Raw genomic sequence first — 27,208 nt, forward strand, 5'->3', positions numbered from 1 at the left:
TATTAAAAACATATAGTGCGCCTTTCATTAAAAAAAAAACCTGATATTACTAATATTCAGAAAAGTTCACAGAACATCACATATTTGGGATGACAATGTCACTGAGCAGGCATTCAAAGTGTTAAAAAAAAAAGTATTCATATTTCTGTCTATAATCAATCTATAAAAATAAAAAAAATATTAGATTCCCACTTTCTGTCCTTAACATGAACATTAGCAGCAATAAACTGGCTCCAACCCTATTTGTCTGTATAGAGGCGTTATCTGAGCATGCCCCAGGGTTTTCATTTTAATTTCATACATCAATGGTGCTCATGGAAACATCCAACTCTGGAATAGATCTCATCAGAGGAATCTGATTCTTTTTCCATCTTTATCAATTCGTGAGTAAAATCTTCAGTGAAGACTGATATTCCCATTACTGAGATAGGAGATGACAGTTGGTGCTTCCGAGATTCTATGGAGGAGGGAGGAGCTGTAGGCCGACACTGACATCCTGCTGCAGGTTCTGCTGAAACAACAGTTACACTTCTCCATAGAACTTTCTGAGCACCAACCGTCATCTCCTATCTCAGTAATGGGAAAAAATCTATTTATATTATAATGTTTCTTATTTTTGCGTGTACTATTGATTTGTGGGAAAAATAAAAGGCAGTTACTTTTTACACTGGGCAAAGGTCTATATGGATGTGTTATTACTCAATGCACAGGAGGAGGAGGTGAGCTGTGACATCACCTATTGTGAATGGTGGATCCTGTGTTATCTACTGTATATAGAGGTGTTATCAGTCATTGTACAGGAGGAGGAGGTGAGCTGTGACATCACCTATTGTGAATGGTGGATCCTGTGTTATCTACTGTATATAGAGGTGTTATCAGTCAATGTACAGGAGGGGGAGGAGGTGAGCTGTGACATCACCTATTGTGTATGGTGGATCCTGTGTTATCTACTGTATATAGAGGTGTTATCAGTCATTGTACAGGAGGAGGAGGTGAGCTGTGACATCAGCTATTGTGAATGGTGGATCCTGTGTTATCTACTCTATATAGAGGTGTTATCAGTCGTACAGGAGGAGGAGGTGAGCTGTGACATCACCTATTGTGAATGGTGGATTCTGTGTTATCTACTGTATATAAAGGTGTTATCAGTCATTGTACAGGAGGAGGAGGTGAGCTGTGACATCACCTATTGTGAATGGTGGATCCTGTGTTATCTACTGTATATAAAGGTGTTATCAGTCATTGTACAGGAGGAGGGGAGTTGTGACACCTATTGTGAATGGTGGATCCTGTGTTATCTACTGTATATAAAGGTGTTATCAGTCATTGTACAGGAGGAGGAGGTGAGCTGTGACATCACCTATTGTGTATGGTGGATCCTGTGTTATCTACTGTATATCAAGGTGTTATCAGTCATTGTACAGGAGGAGGAGGCGAGCTGTGACATCTATTGTGAATGGTGAATACTGTGTTATCTACTGTATATAGAGATGTTATCAGTCATTGTACAGGAGGAGGTGAGCTGTGACATCACCTATTGTGAATGGTGGATCCTGTGTTATCTACTGTATACAGAGGTATTATCAGTCATTGTACAGGAGGAGGAGGCGAGCTGTGACATCTATTGTGAATGGTGAATACTGTGTTATCTACTGTATACAGAGGTATTATCAGTCATTGTACAGGAGGAGGTGAGCTGTGACATCACCTATTGTGAATGGTGAATACTGTGTTATCTACTGTATATAGAGATGTTATCAGTCATTGTACAGGAGGAGGTGAGCTGTGACATCACCTATTGTGAATGGTGAATACTGTGTTATCTACTGTATACAGAGGTATTATCAGTCATTGTACAGGAGGGGGAGGTGAGCTGTGACATCTATTGTGAATGGTGAATACTGTGTTATCTACTGTATATAGAGGTGTTTTATTATCGCACGTTGTCTGAATGTTGATGATTCTGCTGAAATTCTGCACCAAGAACAACGATCTTACATGTTGTAGCCTTAGTTATTATCCAAGGACCTGATGGAAAAATACTGTGTAGCCAATATAGTTGCACTTACTGTTCAGGATAATGTCTTCCACAACAAAACATAAAAATGTCATTATCTCGGAATCAATAAGAAACTAATATTAACTGTGGCTGCCACAAAAACATCTGATTTTATAATAGATGGTCATGTTTAAAATTTTGGGTGGAAATACACTTTAGGGTTAATGGAATGTCTCTTTATCAGACTGCTGATTTCTATTAGGCGTTCAAAGAAAATGTGAAATGTTTGGAAGAGAACTTAAGAGAAAATATCATCATCTGATACATACAGAGACATCTTGCTCTTTTTTAATATATTCTCTTGGGATCCAGCCCCAAGTTTTGTAGCTTCTTGTTTGCCAATCACTGGGGCAGATGCAGGGACTGCAGGAGGTGGAGGAAGCACCCCGAGGAAGTACACGCTGAAAAGTGTCCAGTCTCCAAGACCCATAGATAACACATCTTTTATCTCATTATTATCACTGTATACAAGCGCTCTGCCATGTAGGTTGTGGTCCTTAATCTTCTGCTGATAATGTTGAAGGTTCTCCTCTCGAAATCCTAGTTTGTTCATCTAAAGAGAAGAAAAGATAAGTGTTGAGTCGACATGCTCCTCGGGGGCGGGGCATAACGTTAATATATTACTATGAATTGCAGTAAAAGAGAAGACTATCTCCACTATAGGACTGCAGAGTTGTAGGGTGAAACAGTCTAGTCCATTGGGCATTATTTTCGTCCTTAGGATAAGTTCACACAGGACTTTTTTGCTGTGGTTTTTTTTAATGCTAATTTTCAGCTGCTTTTTACACTACCAGCAAAGCCTATGAGATTTCAGAAATCTCATGCACACACGTTGGTTTTTTGTTTGATCAGTATTTTGTGCTTTGCTGCGTTTTTTTTTTTACATAGAGCATGTCACTTCTTTCAGCGTTTTTGCTGCGTTTTTTCACCCACTGACTTGAATGGGTGTTGTAAAAAACGCAGCAAAAACGCAGGTATCGTTATTTGCTGCGTTTTTGCTGCTGAAAATCCGTCGTCTCCTGACACTACTGATCTCCCTGTGGGACCCTGCTGTTATTTTAATGCCACAATAAAGACTAAAAATTCATTTGGATAGTGAGTGCTCTTTTTTTGCTTTTTGTTTTTGCATATCGTGGAGGATTCACAAGTCTGCAGTCACATAGAATGACTGCAGACTCGTACCAAAAGGCCGGACAACCCCTTTAACATACAGTACAAGCCCACTATAAAGTTTCTTTCTTGTACCTTTTTTTTATCTCCTTCTGCTCCCCTGTGCATCTAGCTTTGTAGAGCTGAATGACTGGTTACCTGCCAAATCTACATTTCTCATCAACACCCTGCTTTTCCTCAGTGCTGCAGGCCCCTTCCTCTGCTCTCATCTGTGCTTCCTGATAGAGATAAATCTTAACATTGGCAGTTCTTATATGCATCAGGCGATCATTAATAGTTTTCAATGTAGTGACTGTGATCCACTATTTGACTGATATTCATTACTATTTATAAGCTCCACATTTCATTGATGGGTCAGAGCATAGTAATGTTCTCAACTGTATAGCAGAGCTGGGGATAGAATAGCTGAGCTGTGCTACAATACGGCTGTCAGGGCAATGAGGATGCCAAAAGAGGATCTGGAGAATGTTTTATCAGACAGGGTCATTGCTGCATCTGTTTTTTTTTAATTAGTGTCACAAAGTGCATATGCAGCTGGCATCGGTTTGATCTTCAGCATAGCTTAGCTGAACTGTGGCTGTGAGATATTTTGTTTTTAGAAAGGGTCAGTAGGTGCATCTGAGCTTTCTCCACCGACTACTTGAGGATGGCTAATGAGAAGGCTGAAGGGTCATCAGTTGATAGTTGCAAATCAGTGCTCATTTTTAAAAAAGGTTGTATTGGCACACAGGATTAATTCTATCTATACAGAAAACTGAGACCACATTATCAATTTTGCAATAATCCATTAAAGGGGTTTTCTGGGACTTTACTAATGATGAACATTAACTAGTATGAGTCATCAATGTCAGATCAGTGGGATTCTAATTCCTGCCACCCTCAAAATGAAATGATTGAATGGGCAAAAGCTTGCGATACCACTCTTGGCCACTATGCAATTTACGGAACAGTACTTCTCTGGGTGCACAGCGGCTTTTTCAATCAACTTGTGGGAGGGGGCGCTAGGAGCTGGATCCCCACCGATATGACATTTATGTCCTAGCCTATGGATATGATAGCAATAGTAAAGTCCGGGAAAACTCTTTGCAGGGGGCAGACAAACAAGTCAGCACCTCTCACTAGAACATGGAATGCCTGACCACGTCACTAAACTTTTTTTTGAGCTTTGAATGGGAGGAGGAGTTCCTATGAAATATATTCAAGATTTCACTTGAAAAACAGTCCTATTTTATTTTCTAATCCCGTACAACCCCATTGATATCAAATGATAGGTACCAGACCCAAAACTCCACACTTACCTCTTTGCACACCTCTTCCACGCTCATGTTCAGCAATGACAGCATAGTCAACCGGTTGCTTTTCTTTAGTTCCCACATATTGTTGCTGCCTCGTAGAAGCTCCATTTGTCTTTTAATGGAAACATCTAAATTCACAGTGAACGGCACAAAAAAATTGGCATCTTTCACAGTAAAGCTCTCATACAAGAGGTTGTGGAAGATCTCAGGATCTCCATCCAACTCCAGTAGTCGATTTAGACTAGCTTTCATTGCATCCAACTCTTCTAAAGACTTCTCAAAAACATCCCAAAGGAAAGTTTTGGAGTATGAAGCATATTCACCGTTGGGTTCTTGTTCATCCAGGCATCTCCTTTGTTGCTCGTCCTCAATGCACTGCAATATCCAGCTGAGACGACACGGCCATTGGGTAGCCAGGAGCACCCATTCGGTCACTTTTCGTGGTTGTATTTGGCTTTTTGGAACCTCCCTGATCATCAGTCTGATGGTTATGGTGATAGTATTTACAATCCTTCTGATATGCACAACGTTGTCAGTGATATAGTCCCTCATGCTCTCGTCAAAAAGATAATCGAAGGCTTCATCTATTAGATTTTTGGTCGTTGGCCCTTTTTCTTGGAAACAGCTGTTGTGCTCCTCATTTAAGGCTCTCACGGTCAATGGGTCGCCACTGGTGTCATGGTCGGTGTTGGGGACAGTTTGTTGGTATAACAGGAAGTCTTTCTCATTCGAAGCCTCGTTCTCCAACGTGTTACCTTCTTCAGTATCTCTGACCAGCTCGCCTTTGCCGTCAACAATATTTTTCAGTATGGATAATTTAGTGTCACAGTCCATTCTCGGGATACAAAACGGTAACGTGATTATTCGGTTTAAGATCTGATAGCCGTTGTTGGCCATCCCTTTCATGAACTGAGAGCTTTCGACGCAATCTATGATGATGTGAGGATCCACGGCCAAAATGGAAATGAATGGGGCATTTGGATCAGACAGAAGGATATTCATGGCGTTTAGGACCCCGATCACCTTGTCTGGCATGCATCTGTCCAAGTTCGTGATCTCGAGTACAACTTTGATTTTTTGTCTTTGGAAGATTTCCATGAGTTGAAGGTAACGGGTGATGATCTTAACCTCTCTTTTCACGTCGCTCATGAAACCCAACTGGGAGCTCATATCGGTTCGATTCATTTTTTGTTCCACTTTACCTTTCTGAGTCACAACGGCATTTCGGATCACCACAATCGCTACTCTGATCGCTCCGGCCGCCGAAAGGCCAACCACGGTCGCTCCAACACCTTCCGCGGCAGCCAACATATCTCCGGCGGGATCACCAAATGGAAAGCCAAATACCAGGATCAGGGCCCCCACGGTGATTCCAATGAAGATCACCAGCAAAGTGGCAACCCAAAGCGGGATACAGAGGAACTTCTTACTAACCCATTCCTGCTTGAACGGACCTTCTAGGATTTTGGTTTTTCTGCCTACCGCTCGGTAGATACTAATAGGTGCCAGGCCGAAGCAGTTTTCAATACCATCACAGAGGGTGGTGATCAGCCCTGCCCAGAGCTGGTCACTGCCAGCAAATTCCCATGCGCTAAAGCGGATAAAGCAGTAACGTATATTCTCTCGATGCTTGTGTTTTTCTGTGATCACCGGATGGTAAAATATCATCAGAAAGATGAGTTTGATGAGATCTTTTCCTTTGCAATTTCTCGTTCGTTGCCCAGTCCTCTCCACTTCTTCTTTCTCTTTCTTCCATGCTTCGAGACAGAGGTATGCTGCAATCACAGTGGAGAATTCATGTCTACATTTATAGGAATTGTTTTATTAACCCGTAACCTCTTTTAGTTGTAAAATCTAGTGTAAAATATGATCTGACTAGTAGTACATTATTTCCCAGGTCTCGGTGAAATCAAACATGTATAGTTTTTTTTTGTTTGTGATAAAAAAAAAATATTGGTTTGTGTCACCATTTTTTAGACTCATAACTTTTTACATTTATATTATTAAATTTTGGGGGGTGAATATGACATTTTAATCATTTTTAATAAAAAAAAAAAATTACAGAAAAAAATAAATTCTGGCGCTTTTTTTTCTTCTCATAATTGCGTTTACTATTTGGGTTAATTACTTTTTTTTATTTTGAAAAATTAACATTAATTACAGAGTTTTAAATATGCTTTTTTTTACTTTTAATTTCTTTATTACTCTCTTTATCAATGAAGAATAAATTATGTTTTACCTTGTAGTATTTCAGAGGGGCTGATATCCAGAGATGAATCTGAAGACCATTTGGGCCATGAAGGGGCCTTCCTTTTAGAGACTTTTTTTTTCTTTCTTATTATTATTTATTTGTTAATAAAATTAGTTTATTTTAGAAATGTGACAATTGCAGAAGGGTCTGACCTTCATCAAGCATTTAGATTGCAAGGGTTCGCTGGCGCCTCTGTTCTTACATCAGGTGTGGAGAGCTGCTGCAGTATAAGGGCGGGACAGTTGCCCAGGAAACCAGATGGCTGCCGTGGAAATTGCCCCGCCCACATATAGCAGAAGCTCTCCACACCTGATGGGATGGAGACACCAGACATTCCCTATCATACAAATTATAATGATATATTATAGAAGGGGTGAATTTGACATCTACCGGGGGTCTGCAGCGTTACGGTGGTCCAGAATCTGTCTTATTGTCAGAATATAGCGCCATGGTTGTACGTTGAAATGACTTCTTCCATTGTTGTGTCCTGAGATGACAACTTTATGGCAAATTGATAGGAACCGGATTTTATAGCCATTTACTCACATTCGACCTTGTTGAGAAGGAAATCTTTGCGTCTTCCCCACGGAGCATAAAACCCGACCGTCACAGGGGATACGACGTAATACAAAGCTTTCGCCAGCGAGTAGCAGTAGACGTCATCTTTTGTCTCAAAACCTTAAGGATGAAAGCAAAGAGAGATTCTATCACTTGGTGGCACGTAAAAGAGCCCACCCAGACAATACAAGCCCATGATACGGCCGTGGGCATGAGGCCTTAGTGTTAGTTGCCAGGAGTGCAGGTCTCAGGATACCGACGTTGTTTCTACAGGAAATATCCATGAAACAATCCTTCTCTGATGACGGCCGTTCTAGTGATCTGTAGTAATACATGCCTGAATGCGTAATATATGGACACGATATAAAGGGAATCTGTCACCAGGTTTTTGCTACCCTTTTGGAGAGTAGGGCCAGAGACCCTGATTCCAGCAATGTTTCGCTTATTGGGCTGCTTGCTGCAGTTTTGATAAAATCACAGTTTTCTCTGCTGCAGATCTAGCAGTTCTCTGAAAGCTGAGCTCTGTATAACCCCGCCCACACCACTGATTGGCTGCTTTCTGTATACACTGTGCACAGGCAGAAAGCTGCCAATCAGTGGTGGAGGGTGTGGGTGGACTATCTGGCAGCAGGTTTACTGGTCCTCTAGTAATAATCTTCTGCTGATAAAACCATCATCCTATTTAAACTACAGGAAGCATCCCAGTCAGTGACACATCGCTGGGATCAGGGTCTCTTCCCCTATATTATACTTCTCTCAGGTTAGGTGGCAAAAATCTGGTGACAGATTCCCTTTAACGGCTACCCACAATGGCTCATTGAGGAGGTTCCATGAAGGTGGATGCATCATCCACATGGAGAGGTGGACCAACACTCTCCTGACAGCAGGGGGCGCCACATTTGTGAAAATGTAGCTGGCCCTGTAGAATGCCTGCCGCTTTTGTGGCTAGATCAGGTAAAGGACCAATGGCATCACAGTCATATGAAGCGAATGGGTCCTCAAAACAGCGAAATCATGGAGACTGGAAGTAAGAGACTGGAGACCTCTCCTGATACACTCCCTCCGATCTCGTTGTGCCATTTCTCTGTCTTTTTCTTCTAGAATAAATAAGAATAAATTGACAACTGGGTGTTACCAGTTTGGGTTGTCTCCCTATATACACTAAGGCCAGGGTCACACAACCATAGATTTTCTCATCTGAGACCATCATGTCAATTATGCTAATAACAGTCTTAGAGTGTCAGCATCGTGTGATCCGAGAGTCTGAGCACACTGTGAGGAGAAGATGGAGAGAAAATATTCTCCATTTTCTCCATTCTCTCAGTGTGCCGAAATATGACTGCACTCAGATGCCACCCAAGTGCAGTCCTATATTTTTCACACACTCAATGACTGGCATGGCCAAGTGCAATCCAAACTCAGACATACTACGATTTCATCCTTGTAACAGCTCGGTCTGAGGATAAAATCGGACACGAGCATAGCTCCATAGACTAACATTTGCCTCCATTTTGTCGGATCACGCTTAGACCGATTAATACGGTTGTGCGAGCCCTAACACTACCAAATCAGTGCTGGCAGTACATGGACACATCCTCGTTAAAATAAGAACATGCAAAGTGATCAAAACATCCTATTGAATGGGTGCGTGGTATCAATACATACATCATCTTGCCACACCACAAATAAACCCTCATACTGGTTAATCAACAGGAAAATTAAAAATTTACTAAATTTGGAAAAATAACGACACTATTTTTTTTTTTATTGACCTGTAGAATTATAATGACTGCTGTAAAAAAACAAAAAACAATGGAGAATTGTGGGTTTTTTTTTTCACCATTTCACATCACTTGGAATTATTTTTCTGTTTTTTTTTTTGACATAGTGAAGTGAATGATGTTATTCATAAGTAAAAATTGTCCTTTAAAAAAAATAAACCCTCGTACTGCTACATCTGCTGAAAAAATAAAAAAAGTTATGGCTTTTGGAAGAAGAAGAAGAAGAAGGGAAGGAAATTCTGAAAGTGTCAAAAGAGGAAAAAAGTTCCCATTAGGAAGGGGTTAAAGAATGTTAGAAAATCCAAAGGCATAATCCATGGATTCATATGGAAGACTGGGTGCGCTCTTTCTGCTTACTATATATGTAATGATTAAAGAAGTGACGATAAGCGGAGGGGTAATATAGGGCCGATAAGATAACGCGGATTTAATGGCTGCAGAATATTAACACTGTGGTGTAGGAATTAGTGAGGATGGCGAGGGCGAGTATTGGGCAATGGGGGGTATTGGAATAATGATAAGAAGAAAATGAGTATAAAAAGGGTGAAACGTCTCCTTACCAGGACACACCATGTCATCACTTTATAATGGGCGACTTCTCAGGAGATCCTTACACCTGCGGAAAATAGAAGAAACACTTCTGAACGTGAACTCTCATTAGGACCAAAGTCCTCGGCATCCGGACATGTAATCCCCTGCCCCTCCCTTGTATCATTCTTACTTATTTATTATCTTAGATACATATATGTGTAATATATAGATATAATGTTAGGTCGGTTTAAGTAAATATTTGTGTACGCCATATAAAATAAATAAAAGATTTTTGGACCATTTTTAGAATCTTTTATTAGACTTCTGTTTCTTTATTAGTTCTCCTGGAAACGTATAAAGAAATAGACCGCTAGGAATTAGCATTTCCATTAGGTGGTCTACACTGTGTAATCGGGGCTCACAATGTAAGGGCACATTCAGATGTCAGTTTTTCTAGCGGTGTTTTTCATGTTTACTACTCTTACCTGTTATAGCGGATGGGGTCGTTCACTTGTCTGTGATTTTATTGTGGACGGGGGGGATGGGGTGGCTGGGACGGCGCAAAATTGCACATGTCCGATATTAATCCAAGTATCGAATCAAAATCAGCAATGCAAATATACCGGTCCAAAGAAAAGTATAGAGAAACTTTTCTTTGTTTTTTTCCAAAAAAAAACGGATGAAACTCGGACCAAAGTCTGATGGTAAATACTGACACTGTCCAAACTCTGATATAAAATGACTGCTGAAACTTGGACTGATTTTCTCGTACAAGAAAACTCACTGGTGTTAATGATCCCTGTGTATAGATAAGGGAATATCCAGTTGTCATTAGTTACACATTTCCAGTAAGATTAGCAAAGGAACAAAGTATTTCTTACTAACTCAAACATGACAAGATACTGAACATTCGCATTAACGTCACATTGGATGTAATCTATTAGTCACAATCAATAAATGTTCACATTTTTCCCCCATGTCACTCAGCCCATCCAAAACACCTATCCTTTAGGCTATGTGCACACCTTGCAGATTGGGGTGCAGAATTTTCTGCACAAAATCCGCATCTCCTGGAAGAAACCGCAGGTGCAGATTTGCTGCGGATTTTGCGCGGTTTTGATGTGGATTTTGTGCTGATTTTCTATCATGGAAGGGCTCAGAAATGCTGCAGTTCCGCACAAAAGAAGTAGCATGGTACTTCTTTTGTTCCGCATCGGTTTTTAGGCGGATTTTTCCGCACCGTTAGCACAGCTTTTTTTTTTTTGCTATTGATTTACATTGTACTGTAAATCACTGTGCTGAACTGCAGCGTTTCTGCGCTGAAAAATCCGCTGCGGATGCGCACTAAATCCGCATCGTGTGAATTCAGCCTTAGGGCAGTCCCACACGTCCAGATAATTCCGGTACCGGAAAAATCGGTACTGGAGTTAAACGTGTCCGTGTTCCCGTGCGTTTCTGTGGCACATCAGTGTGGCACACGTGTGCCGCCCGTGTGCCCACTGGGTACCACACGCACCGTGCAGGAGACAGCGCTAAAGTTTAGCACTGTCCCCTGCATCTGGTGCTGAAGCCGCGATTCATATCTTCTCTGCAGCAGCGTTTGCTGTAAAGAAGATATGATAAATCCTTTTTTTTTTTTGTTTCTCGTGTTTAAAATAAAGGTCCATGTCCCCACCCCCCTCCCACCCCCCGTGCGCCCGCCTGCTGTTATTAAAATACTCACCCGGCTCCCTCGCTGGCTGGCGCTGCTTCCTGTCCTGGCCGCACCTTCTACTGTATGAGCGGTCACGTGGTGCCGCTCATTTACAGTAATGAATATGTGGCTCCACCTCCCATAGGGGTGGAGCCCCATATTCATCACTGTAATAAGCGGCACCACGTGACCGCTCATACAGTAGAAGGTGCAGCGAGGACAGGACGCTGCGAGGGAGCCGGGTGAGTATTTTAAGAACAGCCGGCGGGCGCAGAGGGGGTGGGGACATGGACCTTTATTTTAAACATGAGAAACAAAAAAAAAGAAAGGATTTATCATATCTTCTTTACAGCAAACGCTGTTAAGAAAAGGCCATTTAAAAATTTGGGGAGATTCACAAGGAGCATCTGCTGGTGTAGGTCCACTGTGTTCTATCAAGACCAAAGTCAGCGCAGTCGTCTACCAGGAGATTTTAGAGCACTTCATGCTTCCATCTGGCGACAAGCTTTTTGGAGATGGAAATGTCATTCTCCAGCAGGACTTGGCTCCTGTCCACACTGCCAAAAGTACCAATACCTGGTTTACAAACAACAGTATCACTGTGCTTGATTGGCAGCAAACGCGCCTGACCTTAACCCCATAGAGACCAATCTATGGAGTATTGTCAAGAGGAAGATGAGAGACACCAGACCCAACAATGCAGACGAGCTGAAGGCTGCTATCAAAGCAACCTGGGCTTCCATAACCCCTCAGCAGTGCCACAGATTGATCGCCTCCATGCCACACCGCATTTATGCAGCAATTGATACAAAAGGAGCCCCAACCAAGGACTGAGTGCATTTACTGAACATACATTTCAGTAGGCCGACATTTCAGATTTTAAAATAATTTTTGAAGCTGGTGTAAGTCTATGTGCACACGTTCAGGATTTCTTGCAGAAAATTCCTGAGAATTCCGGACATTTTCTGCAAGAAATCCGCAAGAAAACCGCATGCGTTTTTGCCGCGGTTTTGACGCGTTTTTGCCACGTTTTTTTCCGGACACTTCCCAATGCATTTTGGAGTGGGGAATCCACAAAAAAAACGGAAAATTAATGAACATGCTGCGTTTTTTGCCGTTTTTCGTGGAAAAAACCGCATCATGTGCACAAAACATGCGGAATTCATTCTAAATGATGGGATGCTTATTGTATGCGTTTTTTTGGTGGTTTTATAGCGTTTTTATCGGGAAAAACCGCGAAAAAACCGCAACGTGTGAACACAGCCTTATAAAGTATTCTAATTTACTGAGACAATGACTTCTGGGTTTTCATTGGCTGTAAGCCATAATAATCAACATTAACAGAAACAAACACTTGAAATAGATCACTCTGGAATGACTCTATATAATATGAGTTTCACTTTTTGTATTGAAGAACTGAAATAAATTAACTTTTTGATGATATTCTAATTTTGTGAGAAGCACTTGTAGATAACAGATATATATATATATATATATATATATATATATATATATATATATATATATATATACATATACAGCAAAAATTAAGAGACCACTGCAAAATGTTCAGTTTGTCTGATTTTTTTCTTTCTAGGTATATTTTTGAGTAAAATATAAATTGTTATTTTATTCTATAAACTTCTTACCACATGTCTCCGAATTTCCAAGCAATACATTTTGCATTTTTTTCTGAAAAAAAATCCCAGTGCTTTCAGACCTCCAAATAATGCAAAGAAAACAAGTTCATAATCATTTAGAAACAGCAATACTAATGTTTTAACTCCGGAAGAGTTCAGAAATCAATATTTTGTGGAATAACCATGATATTTAATCACAGCTTTCATGCGTCTTGGCATGCTTTCCACCAGTCTTCACACTGCTTCTGGTGCACAAATGTAAGCAGTTCTTCTTTGTTTGATGGCTTGTGACTATCCATCATCCTCTTGATTACATTCCAGAGGTTTTCAATAGGGTTCAGGTCTGGAGATTGGGCTGCCCATGACAGGGTTTTGATGTGGTGGTCATCCAGTAAACAGGGATCAGTATAGCCTTGAGTATAACCTTCAGACACGTTTTGGTGCGTTATGGTAGAATTAATAATGCAAATCATTTCCAAAAGAAAATATTTTTTAAAAGGAACTGTATAAAAAAAAACATTTTTCCATGTGACTGTATAACCATACATATAGTTTCAGGGTGTTTGTACAGCTATAGGGTATGTGCACCCGTATCTGTGAGGGCTGCAGATTTTTCCTGCGGATTTATTGCGGTTTCTATTGCGTATTCTGCTGCGGGTTTACACCTGCAGTTTTCTATTGGAGCAGGTGTAAACCCGCAGCGGAATCCGCACAAAGAATTGACATGCTGCGGAATGTAAACCGCTGCATTTCCGCACGTTTTTTTCCGCAGCATGTCTACTGCGGATTTCGTTTCCCATAGGTTTACATTATACTGTAAACGCATGGGAAACCGCTGCGGACCCGCAGCTGCGGATCCGCAGTGTGTGCACATACCCATAAGGTACACATACTGAACCTTCAGCGCTGACACTATTTCCAGTACTGACCTGAAGTCACAGTTTTTTGTATTACTCCCATTACCTAGTCTTTGGCATCAGCACGGGCTGCCGCACAACATCCAACCATTTCTGCTCTTTCTGGATCCCCTACAAGTGTCTTAGCGCTCAGGATACACTGGGAGTGTTTGATGTTGGAGCTGTTGTCTTCCAGGTTTCGATAAAGTATGTAAGTTAGGACTCAGGAAGAAAGGAAACTTATGCCAGTGCCAGTGTTTGGAGGTAGCTACTCAGTAAGGCCTCATTCAGACATCCATTTTTCACGTACGTGCTGTAGCCATGATTTTCACAGATAGAACATGTATCCATATAGTCTATAGAGCTATTCGCTTGTCCTTGTTTTTTTTTGTGGACCGTGTGTCTGAGCAAAAATCACAAAGATGTCTTTTTTTTTTTTTTTATCAGCGTCAAAGATCAAAATCAGCCACACAAGTTTTTGAGTCTTTGAAAGTCACAGACAGCTCACATTGCCATCCAGGTGTTATCAGCGTGCGGTCCATTGTTAAGTGTGAGTTGGGGGTTTATACTAAACTAGATGGAGGCCTGAAGCTATGGCATTGGGAGGGCGGTAATGTCACGATGGGGGCAGGCTTGGCAGCGTTGAGAATCTCCCCCCCTATGTGCTCACAGCTCCTGGGCAGGGGAGGAAGCAAAAGACAATACTGACATTACAGCAGGAGATCTCAGAGGATACATTTTGTGAGGTAAAATATTTTTTAAAAACAGTCAGTGAAACATTTTACCTCACAAAATGTATCCTCTGTGATCTCCTGCTGTAATGTCAGTATTGTCTTTTGCTTCCTCCCCTGCCCAGGAGATGTGGTATGCTCCCTACACGGTCAGACACACTCAATTTTTAAAATGAACTTTCCTTCATGGGAAAATCCCTTTAATGTGACCGGCTTCCTCTGCCTGTAGACACGTCACGCATCTGCCGCCAGGATCAGCCGAATGATTCACTGCACCTGCGCGTATTTTGTGCAGGCGCAGTAAATCAGACCGCCGCCATCTTTGTGCAGACAGATAGCAGCAGTCACATTAAAACTGCACATGAGCTCCTCCTGTACAAAGATGGCGTCAGTCAGTGAATCATTCGGCTGATCCTGGTGGCGACGTGTGTTACGGCCGCCGCTGCTCATCCGCGTCGCGCCGCTTCTGGCCGCCGGCGCGCTGCCCCTGCTTGCGCTGGCTGCACTTCGTTCGGGTCCCAGCACGTCATTCCTCCTGCTTCTTCTGCGGCGCCGGCTCCTTCAGCCGCTGCTCGTCCCCGCCGCGTTACTTCCGGGGGACGGCGCGCTCGTCGTCTCCTGGTCCCGCCTCCTCCTCGTCTTGATGGGGATGTTCGGTGTCTGCGCCGGCGCGCGGGGTTCTCTGGAGGGCGCCTGCGCTCCTGTCTGGTTTCTCCTACTTCCGGGATCCGGCACTCCAACCAATCCCGGTGAGACCCTCACTATTTCAGGCCACCTCCCCTGCTAGGAGGTGCCTGAGTGTCAATTGCTTTTTGCTTTGTCTCTGGCCTCTTCTGCTCTAGTGCTCGTACCTTCCGGTACTTCTTGTGTTCCTTCCGCCTGTGTGTCTTTACGTTTTCCCATCATCCCTTCCGTTTTTTCTTTGCAGTTTCGCCTTCGTCTCCTGCTTCCCTCCAATTCAGCTTGTCTGCCAGTCTTCGTGTCTTCCATTGTGCTCCAGCTTCCCTGCCTCCGTGTATCCCGCTCCTGTGTTCCGTTCAGTGTCTTCCTTTATTGTTTCTCCCTGAGCCGTCCCTTCTGGTATCTGCTACCGTGGTAGAGTCTTCTTCGGGCCTGCCCCAGCCAATCCCTGTATAGGGGTTGGTTAACATCTGGTCCGCTCGCCCGGAGGTAGTACCTTGCCACGGTCCAGAGGGTCCACTCTCGCTTTCGTCTCAGATAGCGTAACAGAACACTCAGGCCATGGACTCCGCAGGTGCCGCGTTTTCTGCCCAAAAGGAACTGGGACATTTGCGCGACAATCAACAGCGCATCATGTCGTTTTTGAAAAAAATGGAGTCCCGTTTGACCTCATTACAGGCCGCCGACCCAGTTAGTGCTTCACATCTAGCGAGCCTTCAGCAAGAGCTCTCCCAGCAGCGTCATACGCAGGCACGCATGCTGACTTATATGGCCTCCATTGACGACCATTTATTCAACCTGCAGTCTGTCCCTACGCCCCCTATTCAGGTGGTGTCACAGGACCCAAACTCTTCCTCCTTATCTCACCCGCCGCCTCATCTCGGCAAACCTCCCAAGTATTGCGGTGATCCCAAACTCTGTAGGGGGTTCCTAAACCAGTGCCGTCTCCACTTTGATCTTCTTCCCCAGCAATACCCGACTGATCGGGCCAAAGTGGCTTTTATTTTTTCCCATTTAGAGGGAGAGGCCTTAGCCTGGATTAATCCCCTCTGGGAGCGGGACGACCCCATAGTCTCTCAGTTAGCATTTTTTCTGGAAACCTTTCGCAAAGTTTTCGATGAGCCCGGGCGATTAGCTTCCACTACGGAGTCTCTTTTTAGTCTCCAGCAAGGCTCTCTAACGGTAGGCCAATATGCTATTCGCTTTCGCACTTTAGCCTCTGAGCTGGGGTGGAACAACGAGGCTTTAGTCGGGGCTTTTTGGCGTGGTCTGTCCAGTCAGATAAAAGATGAATTGGCTGGACGAGATACTCCCACCTCTTTGGAGGACCTCATAGCCCTCGCTACACGCATCGATCTACGCTTCCAAGAGCGAACCCGTGAAACCGCCAAGGAGAGGAAACCTGTTCGCTCCCTACCACCAGTCCATAGGCCGGGGAGTCCGCGCCCTGTGACGTCCTCTGCTGCCTCTGGACCTGAGCCCATGCAAGTAGATCGTGTCAAGTTGGCAGAGCAGCGTCGTCAGGAGAGACGTTCCCAAGGGCTCTGCTTTTATTGTGGTAGCGCTGCTCACTTGTTGCGATCCTGCCCTGACCGTCCGGAAAACTCCTCCGCCTAGGACAGGTAAGAGAGGCCTCCCTAGGTGTTTCTGATTCCTCTCTACCCCTGTTTTTCTCTGTCTTACTTATTCTTAATCTTAAACGATTTTCCGAGGTTGCGTATGTGGATTCGGGTGCGGCGGGCAACTTTATCAGTCTTGAGGCAGTTCGGAGACTTCGCATACCAGTTATCTCTTTGGATTCCCCTCGTCTGGTTGCTTCCGTGGATGGGAGACCCTTGCAAGACGCCATCACCCTAATTACGGAGGAGGTCGAACTACAGATCGAGGCCCTACATCGGGAGAAGATCACCTTTTATGTCTTGCCTCACCTTGCCCATGCTTTGTTACTTGGGTTGCCGTGGCTTCGAACTCATGAACCCACTCTGGACTGGCATTCGGGTGATGTGCTCCGTTGGGGATCTACTTGTCAAAAGCGATGCCTATTGTCCGTTAGTCCTGTAGTTCCTCCTCAGACAGTTTCCATTCCCTCCGGATTGCCCTCTCCTTATTGGACTTTTGCCGATGTTTTTGATAAAAAAGAGGCTGAGACTCTTCCGCCACATCGTTCCTATGATTGCCCGATCGAACTTCTTCCCGGTTCCATCCCACCTAGAGGAAGAATTTACCCACTTTCTTCAACTGAGACCAGAGCGATGTCTGAATACATTCAAGACAACTTGACTAAAGGTTTCATTCGTAAGTCCTCTTCCCCTGCAGGTGCAGGATTCTTCTTTGTCAAAAAAAAGGATGGTTCGCTTCGACCCTGCATCGACTACAGAGGCTTGAACAACATTACAGTCAAGAACAAGTACCCTCTACCCCTCATTCCAGAGCTCTTTGATCGACTTAGAGGGGCCCGAATTTTTACTAAGTTAGATCTCTGGGGAGCGTACAACCTTGTCCGTATTCGTGCCGGCGATGAATGGAAGACCGCTTTTAACACCCGAGACGGCCATTATGAATACCTGGTCATGCCGTTCGGCCTCTGCAACGCTCCAGCAGTCTTCCAGGAGTTCGTTAACGATATTTTCCGTGACCTTCTCTACTCTTGTGTTGTGGTGTATTTGGATGACATCCTGGTTTTTTCTGTGGATCTGCCATCCCACAGAAGAAGTGTTCGTTTGGTCCTGCAACGATTGAGAGAGAATCGTCTTTATGCTAAATATGAGAAGTGTCTCTTCGAACAGACCTCGCTGCCCTTTCTTGGTTACATAATCTCGGATTCCGGTCTCAAGATGGACCCTGAGAAAGTGAATGCCATTCTCAATTGGCCACGTCCCTATGGAATAAAGGCTATCCAACGGTTCCTGGGATTCGCTAATTACTACAGGCAGTTCATATCCCATTTCTCGTCTGTGATTCAGCCGCTTTCTGCTCTCACCCACAAGGGTTCCAACCTGAAGATTTGGACCCCGGAGGCCGAGAATGCCTTTGTTCTTCTGAAGCAGTCTTTTTCGTCTGCTCCAGTATTGCACCATCCTGAGGTTAACAAGCCATTCGTTCTTGAGGTGGATGAGCTGGAGCGGTGCTCTCTCAAAAATCCTCTACGGGTCGACTGGTTCCTTGCGGATTCTTCTCTAAAACATTTTCTGCCTCTGAACGCAATTATACCATCGGAGACCGTGAACTTTTGGCCTTCCGGTACTTCTTGTGTTCCTTCCGCCTGTGTGTCTTTACGTTTTCCCGTCATCCCTTCCGTTTTTTCTTTGCAGTTTCGCCTTCGTCTCCTGCTTCCCTCCAGTTCAGCTTGTCTGCCAGTCTTCGTGTCTTCCATTGTGCTCCAGCTTCCCTGCCTCCATGTATCCCGCTCCTGTGTTCCGTTCAGTGTCTTCCTTTATTGTTTCTCCCTGAGCCGTCCCTTCTGGTATCTGCTACCGTGGTAGGGTCTTCTTCGGGTCTGCCCCAGCCAATCCCTGTATAGGGGTTGGTTAACATCTGGTCCGCTCGCCCGGAGGTAGTACCTTGCCACGGTCCAGAGGGTCCACTCTCGCTTTCGTCTCAGATAGCGTAACAACGTGTTTGCGACAGAGTTCCACTGGTTGTACCACGCAAGAGGCTGCGTGTGTGAGTTTGAGTGTGAGAATGTGAGTGTGAATGTGAGTGTGTGTGAGTGGTGCATACGGCGTATAGAGTGTGTGTGTGGTGCGATGGTGTTCCGCTGCTGGTACCGCGCAATAGGTTGGTACCAGCAGCAGTTTCCATATTGAGACACCCATCACCTGGGTGTCCCAATATGGCGGTCGGTAAACTTCCTCCGCTTGGAATTCTGGGATACGGTGACATCTGGACAGAACAGGAAATGAAAACATTACAAGGCAATTATATATATAGATGCCTTTTACATGACATTACTATCAGTGCCGGACTGGCGTGCCAAGGACTCTCCAGGAAACTTACTATATCTTCAATCAGCATTCAGGAAATCTGCCCAACACCCACTCCTACAACCCTACAGGTGCATGCGGGCCGCCTGGACAACACATATCTAATTCATACAGGCAACTTAAATGGGTTGTCCGATTAAAACAAGTTATCACCAGAGTTAGCGCAAATTGATTTAAGGAACCGGGTTGGTGATCTGTGGCTATCGGCCAGGAGACAAGAGAACCGCCTCTTACCTGTTGGCATCCCCAGCTCTTGTTTTGGTCAGTGGTTTTGCGCGGTTCCATCGTTGCAGTGTGACAAACATGTGACGTTACTCCTGGTCGACAAATCAGAAGAAAATCCGGGTATGCTGACAAGTAAGTGGAGGTTCTCCGAGCTGGCGCCGGACATCCACAGATTACTGTCCGCACCCCTGGACCGCAAGATAGGTGATAACTTACTGATCGGTGGGTATTGGTGTCCGAGTGCTGGGACCTGCCCCGATCATCAGACCAGGGACGTTTTATCCCTGACGGAGCTAACCTGACCTCGCTCCATTAATTCTCAATGGGACTGACGGAAAAAGCCAATTACAGCACTTAGGGAATGAATGGAGCGGCGATTGAGCATGGGCGCTGCTTCTCCATTCTGTCTGTTTTCGTCAATTTTTGTATACAATTCTAGAGTGTCGTTTAGGGAAAAAAAACCTTTGCATTGGGCCATGCCAGTGATATTCCTCATGGAAATTAACCCCTTCATGACCCAGCCTATTTTGACCTTAATGACCTGGCCGTTTTTTGCAATTCTGACCAGTGTCCCTTTATGAGGTAATAACTCAGGAACGCTTCAACGGATCCTAGAGGTTCTGAGATTGTTTTTTCGTGACATATTGGGCTTCATGTTAGTGGTAAATTTAGGTCAATAAATTCTGCGTTTATTTGTGATAAAAATGGAAATTTGGCGAAAATTTTGAAAATTTCGCAATTTTCACATTTTGAATTTTTATTCTGTTAAACCAGAGAGTTATGTGACACAAAATAGTTAATAAATAACATTTCCCACATGTCTACTTTACACCAGCACAATTTTGGAAACAAAATTTTTTTTTGCTAGGAAGTTATAAGAGTTAAAATTTGACCAGCGATTTCTCATTTTTACAACGAAATTTACAAAACCATTTTTTTTAGGGACCACCTCACATTTGAAGTCAGTTTGAGGGGTCTATATGGCTGAAAATACCCAAAAGTGACACCATTCTAAAAAATGCACCCCTCAAGGTGCTCAAAACCACATTCAAGAAGTTTTTTAACCCTTCAGGTGCTTCACAGCAGCAGAAGCAACATGGAAGGAAAAAATGAACATTTAACTTTTTAGTCACAAAAATTATCTTTTAGCAACATTTTTTTTATTTTCCCAATGGTACAAGGAGAAACTGAACCACGAAAGTTGTTGTCCAATTTGTCCTGAGTACGCTGATACCTCATATGTGGGGGTAAACCACTGTTTGGGCGCACGGCAGGGCTTGGAAGGGAAGGAGCGCCATTTGACTTTTTGAATGAAAAATTGGCTCCACTCTTTAGCGGACACCATGTCACGTTTGGAGAGCCCCCGTGTGCCTAAAAATTGGAGCTCCCCCACACGTGACCCCATTTTGGAAACTAGACGCCCCAAGGAACTTATCTAGATGCATAGTGAGAACTTTGAACCCCCGGGGGCTTCTCAAATTGATCCGTAAAAATGAAAAAGTACTTTTTTTTCACAAAAAAATTCTTTTAGCCTCAATTTTTTTCATTTTCACATGGGCAACAGGATAAAATGGATCCTAAAATTTGTTGGGCAATTTCTCATGAGTACACCGATACCTCACATGTGGGGGTAAACCACTGTTTGGGCACATGGTAAGGTTCGGAAGGGAAGGAGCGCCATTTGACTTTTTGAATGAAAAATTATCTCCATCGTTAGCGGACACCATGTCGTGTTTGGAGAGCCCCCGTGTGCCTAAACATTGGAGCTCCCCCACAAATGACCCCATTTTGGAAACTAGACCCCCCAAGGAACTTATCTAGATGCATATTGAGCACTTTAAACCCTCAGGTGCTTCACAAATTGATCTGTAAAAATGAAAAAGTACTTTTTTTTTTCACAAAAAAATTATTTTCGCCTCAGTTTTTCATTTTCACATGGGCAATAGGATAAAATGAATCCTAAAATTTGTTGGGCAATTTCTCCCGAGTACGCCGATACCTCATATGTGGGGGTAAACCACTGTTTGGGCACACGGCAGGGCTCGGAAGGGAAGGCGCGCCATTTGACTTTTTGAATGGAAAATTAGCTCCAATCATTAGCGGACACCATGTCGCGTTTGGAGAGCCCCTGTGTGCCTATGCATTGGAGCTCCCCCACAAGTGACCCCATTTTGGAAACTAGACCCCCCAAGGAACTTATCTAGATGCATATTGAGCACTTTAAACCCCCAGGTGCTTCACAGAAGTTTATAATGCAGAGCCATGAAAATAAAAAATAATTTTTCTTTCCTCAAAAATGATTTTTAGCCTGGAATTTCCTATTTTGCCAAGGGTAATAGGAGAAATTGGACCGCAAATGTTGTTGTCCAGTTTGTCCTGAGTACGCTGATACCCCATATGTGGGGGTAAACCACTGTTTGGGCGCACGGCAGGGCTCGGAAGGGAAGGCACGCCAATTGGCTTTTTAAATGGAAAATTAGCTCCAATCATTAGCGGACACCATGTCACGTTTGGAGAGCCCCTGTGTGCCTAAACATTGGAGATCCCCCACATATGACCCCATTTTCGAAACTAGACCCCCAAAGGAACTAATCTAGATGTGTGGTGAGGACTTTGAACTTCCAAGTGCTTCACAGAAGTTTATAACGCAGAGCCATGAAAATAAAATAAAAATTTTATTTTCTCTAAAATGATTTTTTAGCCTGCAATTTATTATTTTCCCAAGGGTAACAGGAGAAATTTGACCCCAAAAGTTGTTGTACAGTTTCTCCTGAGTACGCTGATACCCCATATGTGGGGGTAAACCACAGTTTGGGCACATGTCGGGGCTCAGAAGGGAAGTAGTGACTTTTGAAATGCAGACTTTGATGGAATGGTCTGCGGGCGTCACGTTGCGTTTGCAGAGCCCCTGGTGTGCCTAAACAGTAGAAACCCCCCACAAGTGACCCCATTTTGGAAACTAGACCCCGAAAGGAACTTATCTAGATGTGAGGTGAGCACTTTGAACCCCCAAGTGCTTCACAGAAGTTTATAACACAGAGCAGTGAAAATAATAAATACGTTTTCTTTCCTCAAAAATAATTTTTTAGCCCAGAATTTTTTATTTTCCCAAGGGTTACAGGAGAAATTGGACCCCAAAAGTTGTTGTCCAGTTTCTCCTGAGTACGCTGATACCCCATATGTGGGGGTAAACCACTGTTTGGGCACACGTCGGGGCTCAGAAGGGAAGTAGTGACTTTTGAAATGCAGACTTTGATGGAATGGTCTGCGGGCGTCACGTTGCGTTTGCAGAGCCCCTGGTGTGCCTAAACAGTAGAAACCCCCCACAAGTGACCCCATTTTGGAAACTAGACCCCCCCAAGGAACTTATCTAGATATGTGGTGAGCACTTTGAACCCCCAAGTGCTTCACAGACGTTTACAACGCAGAGCCGTGAAAATAAAAAATCATTTTTCTTTCCTCAAAAATGATGTTTTAGCAAGCAATTTTTTATTTTCTCAAGGGTAACAGGAGAAATTGGACCCCAGTAATTGTTGCCCAGTTTGTCCTGAGTACGCTGATACCCCATATGTGGGGGTAAACCACTGTTTGGGCACATGTCGGGGCTCGGAAGTCAAGTAGTGACGTTTTGAAATGCAGACTTTGATGGAATGGTCTGCAGGCGTCACGTTGCGTTTGCAGAGCCCCTGGTGTGCCTAAACAGTAGAAACCCCCCACAAGTGACCCCATTTTGGAAACTAGACCCCCCAAGGAACTTATCTAGATATGTGGTGAGCACTTTGAACCCCCAAGTGCTTCACAGACGTTTACAACGCAGAGCCGTGAAAATAAAAAATCATTTTTCTTTCCTCAAAAATGATGTTTTAGCAAGCAATTTTTTATTTTCTCAAGGGTAACAGGAGAAATTGGACCCCAGTAATTGTTGCCCAGTTTGTCCTGAGTACACTGATACCCCATATGTGGGGGTAAACCACTGTTTGGGCACACGTCGGGGCTCGGAAGGGAAGGAGCACCATTTGACTTTTTGAATAAAAGATTGGCTGGAATCAATGGTGGCGCCATGTTGCGTTTGGAGACCCCCTGATGTGCCTAAACAGTGGAAACCCCTCAATTCTAACGCCAACACACCCCTAACCCTTATCCCAACTGTAGCCGTAACCCTAACCACAACCCTAACCCCAACACACCCCTAACCCTAACCACAACCCTAATTCCAACCCAACCCTAACCCTAAGGCTATGTACCCACGTTGCGGATTCGTGTGAGATTTTTCCGCACCATTTTTGAAAAATCCGCGGGTAAAAGGCACTGCGTTTTACCTGCGGATATACTGCGGATTTCACCTGCGGATTCCTATTGAGGAATAGGTGTAAAACGCTGCGGAATCCGCACAAAGAATTGACATGCTGCGGAAAATACAACGCAGCGTTTTCGTGCGGTATATTCCGCACCATGGGCACAGCGGATTTGGTTTTCCATAGGTTTACATGGTACTGTAAACCTGATGGAACACTGCTGCGGATCCGCAGCGGCCAATCCGCTGCGGATCCGCAGCCAAATCCGCACCGTATGCACATAGCCTAATTCTAAAGGTATGTGCACACGCTGCGGAAAACGCTGCGGATCCGCAGCAGTTTCCCATGAGTTTACATTTCAATGTAAACCTATGGGAAACAAAAATCGCTGTACACATGCTGCGGAAAAACTGCACGGAAACGCAGCGGTTTACATTCCGCAGCATGTCACTTCTTTCTGCGGATTCCACAGCGGTTTTACAACTGCTCCAATAGAAAATCGCAGTTGTAAAACCGCAGTGAAATGCGCAGAAAAACCGCGGTAAATCTGCCATAAATCCGCAGCGGTTTAGCACTGCGGATTTATCAAATCCGCTGCGGAAAAATCCGCAGAGGACCAGAATACGTGTGCACATATCGAAACCCTAACCCTACCCCTACCCCTAACCCTACCCCTAACCCTACCCCTACCCCTAACCCTACCCCTACCCCTACCCCTAACCCTAACCCTACCCCTAACCCTACCCCTAACCCTACCCCTACCCCTAACCCTACCCCTACCCCTAACCCTACCCCTAACCCTAACCCTAGTTCTAACTCCAACCTTAGTGGAAAAAAAAAAAAATTCTTTATTTTATTATTGTCCCTATCTATGGGGGACAAATGGGGGGGGTCATTTACTGTTTTTTTATTTTGACCACTGTGATAGATTATATCACAGTGATCAAAATTCACATTGGAACGAATCTGCCGGCCGGCAGATTCGGCGGGCGCACTGCGCATGCGCCCGCCATTTTGGAACATTGCGGCGCTCGGGGAAGAAGACGGACGGACCCCGCCAGGATCGGTAAGTATAAGGGGGGGAGATCAGGGCACAGGGGGGGGAGATCAGGGCACGGGGGGGCGTCGGAGCACGGGGGGGGAGGGATCGGAGCATGGGGGAGAGTGATCGGTGTGCGGGCGGGTGGATCGGTGTGCAGGGGGGGTGGATCGGAGCACGGGGGGGATCGGAGTGCGGGGGGGTTTGATTGGAGCACGGGGGGTGTGATTGGAGCACGGGGGGAGCGGACAGGAGGACGGGGGAGCGGAGCACAGGACGGAGGGGAGCGGGCCACAGATCGGGGGGCTGGGGGGGCGATCGGAGGGGTGGGGTGGGGGCACATTAGTATTTCCAGCCATGGCCGATGATATTGCAGCATCGGCCATGGCTGGATTGTAATATTTCACCATTTTTTTAGGTGAAATATTACAAATCGCTCTGATTGGCAGTTTCACTTTCAACAGCCAATCAGAGCGATCGTAGCCACGAGGGGGTGAAGCCACCCCCCCTGGGCTAAACTACCACTCCCCCTGTCCCTGCAGATCGGGTGAAATGGGAGTTAACCCTTTCACCCGATCTGCAGGGACGCGATCTTTCTGTGACACAGCATATGCGTCACAGGTCGGATTGGCACCGACTTTCATGACGCATACGCTGTGTCACAGGTCGGGAAGGGGTTAATGAATTGAAAATTCGATATTCCTATAGTGTCCAATTGTCCGGTCATTGTCACCAGTCAAATTAAAATTACTTAAGTAAAACTTTGTTTATATCCATGGAACTATTTCCATTTTTCTCCATCACAAAGGAAAACTTTAGCCCTGATTATAATTTGCTGTTTTTTTTTTGTTGTTTTTTTTTTTCCTGTGTTATATTCGTTGCTGCTTTTTTTGTGTGTGTGTACGAAACTTTTCAACACGTAGAATTCGGGTTAAGGAATTTTACACAAAATAAAAAAATTCTTTTTTGGGGTCTTTTATCTTTTTTTGCGCCTTTTTAAACAAGAAGTTGCATTTTAGTATTGAACTGTGAAAATGTAAAATTAGACAGGTTTTCTACTCCGCCCGGTTGCTCAAAATTTTTGAAAAGGATGAATCAGGCTCAAATATTTGGATAAGGAAAACCATATGCATAATGCAGGTCAAAAAAAAAAATACAGATGAAACCAAATAACGCTAAATGAAGAAAGGCTCAAACAAATAATAAAGCGTAAATTAAAAAAGAGGCACTATGTGAAGTATTTTTACTCCGGCAAAAAAAAAAGACGCAAAGACAACAATGAATCCGGGTCCAAGGCTAGGCTTTTGGGGAGGATCAGCATTTTTTCCTCCAAACGCCTCCTAAAATAATGATATAATTATTCTTTGAATACTCATCCAATTCAAATCAAAGAAAAATCCCTATGATGAGTTATTGAGCTCTTTTTATTCCTGACGAGGTTGTGAAAGAAGAGCGGCTTCTTTGAGGCAGATTTCTCAAGGAATTTGCGCCGACACATGCACGCTCAACTTGGCCGAATGTGCATGTATTCTGCATGGAAGAGGGTAGTAAGCTGCTGCCAGATATTTCTATATGCCGTCCTGCATTCACACATGTCCAGAAAATGTTCTCCGGTAATGCAACTGAAAAGTCATAAATTCATCCGTAGCTGATCACCACCGATGGCTCTTGTGTACATGATGCTTGGTAGAGTATAAGGAACGGGTGATAATAATGTACATGTAGGCTCCCACCAGCAGCGGCGGCGTCGCTGATACCTGGCACTCAGTGCATGATCCCTGCGTAATTCACCTTTTTAGGGATAATTTTTAATATCCGAGTCCTACCCCTCCGCCAGTGCCCTAGGAGCCCCCCACACTGCAGACTACCTGTATAGGAAAGAGAAGGAGATCCAGCTCAACGAAATAGTGAAAAATCCATAGTTTATTTCACTTAAAATATAGTGAAAGGACAAAACATCAGCATACAAAAAAATATTATAAAACCAAGGTCAACGCGTTTCCGGTGACTAAGCACCCTTAATCATGATACCTGGTACAAGACATGTCTATACTTTTATACTAGTATCCGGTTATCGCTCCGGTGCTGCAATTGGTGGAATTGTCTAATCAAGCAAAAATAGACACACATGATAATGGAAGCAAGACAAGCTTGATAGAAGCACAAAAACAAATGTTTAAGTTAAACAAAAAAGCAGAGAAAACAGAAATAGCATAAGATACAAAAACTATATACAAAATGAAAAATGAAATAACATTACCATAATCATTGAATAAATCCAAAAATATAATGGTAAAATAATATGTACAGTGTCATATGTTGTGAACCCACATAACAATATAAAGCTTGAGTTGCTAGATATTATTTGTAAACCCTCGGA

General features: G+C 44.0%; 1 protein-coding gene across 1 annotated transcript in view; it reads right to left on the reverse strand.

Moving 5' to 3' along the window:
* The window catches only part of LOC138661884 (NTPase KAP family P-loop domain-containing protein 1-like), a 31,424-nt gene continuing 4,216 nt past the window's right edge, over positions 1–27,208 (reverse strand). The window contains exons 2-5 of the mRNA XM_069746835.1: positions 9,675–9,730; positions 7,322–7,453; positions 4,528–6,299; positions 1–2,612 (exon numbers count right to left, since the gene is read on the reverse strand). Of these exons, the coding sequence (XP_069602936.1) occupies positions 2,298–2,612; positions 4,528–6,299; positions 7,322–7,453; positions 9,675–9,687 (2,232 nt within the window). The 5' untranslated portion in view covers positions 9,688–9,730 and the 3' untranslated portion in view covers positions 1–2,297. The remainder of the gene's footprint in view (positions 2,613–4,527; positions 6,300–7,321; positions 7,454–9,674; positions 9,731–27,208) is intronic.

Source organism: Ranitomeya imitator, chromosome 2, assembly GCF_032444005.1.
Source record: "Ranitomeya imitator isolate aRanImi1 chromosome 2, aRanImi1.pri, whole genome shotgun sequence".
Classification (NCBI taxonomy): domain Eukaryota; kingdom Metazoa; phylum Chordata; class Amphibia; order Anura; family Dendrobatidae; genus Ranitomeya; species Ranitomeya imitator.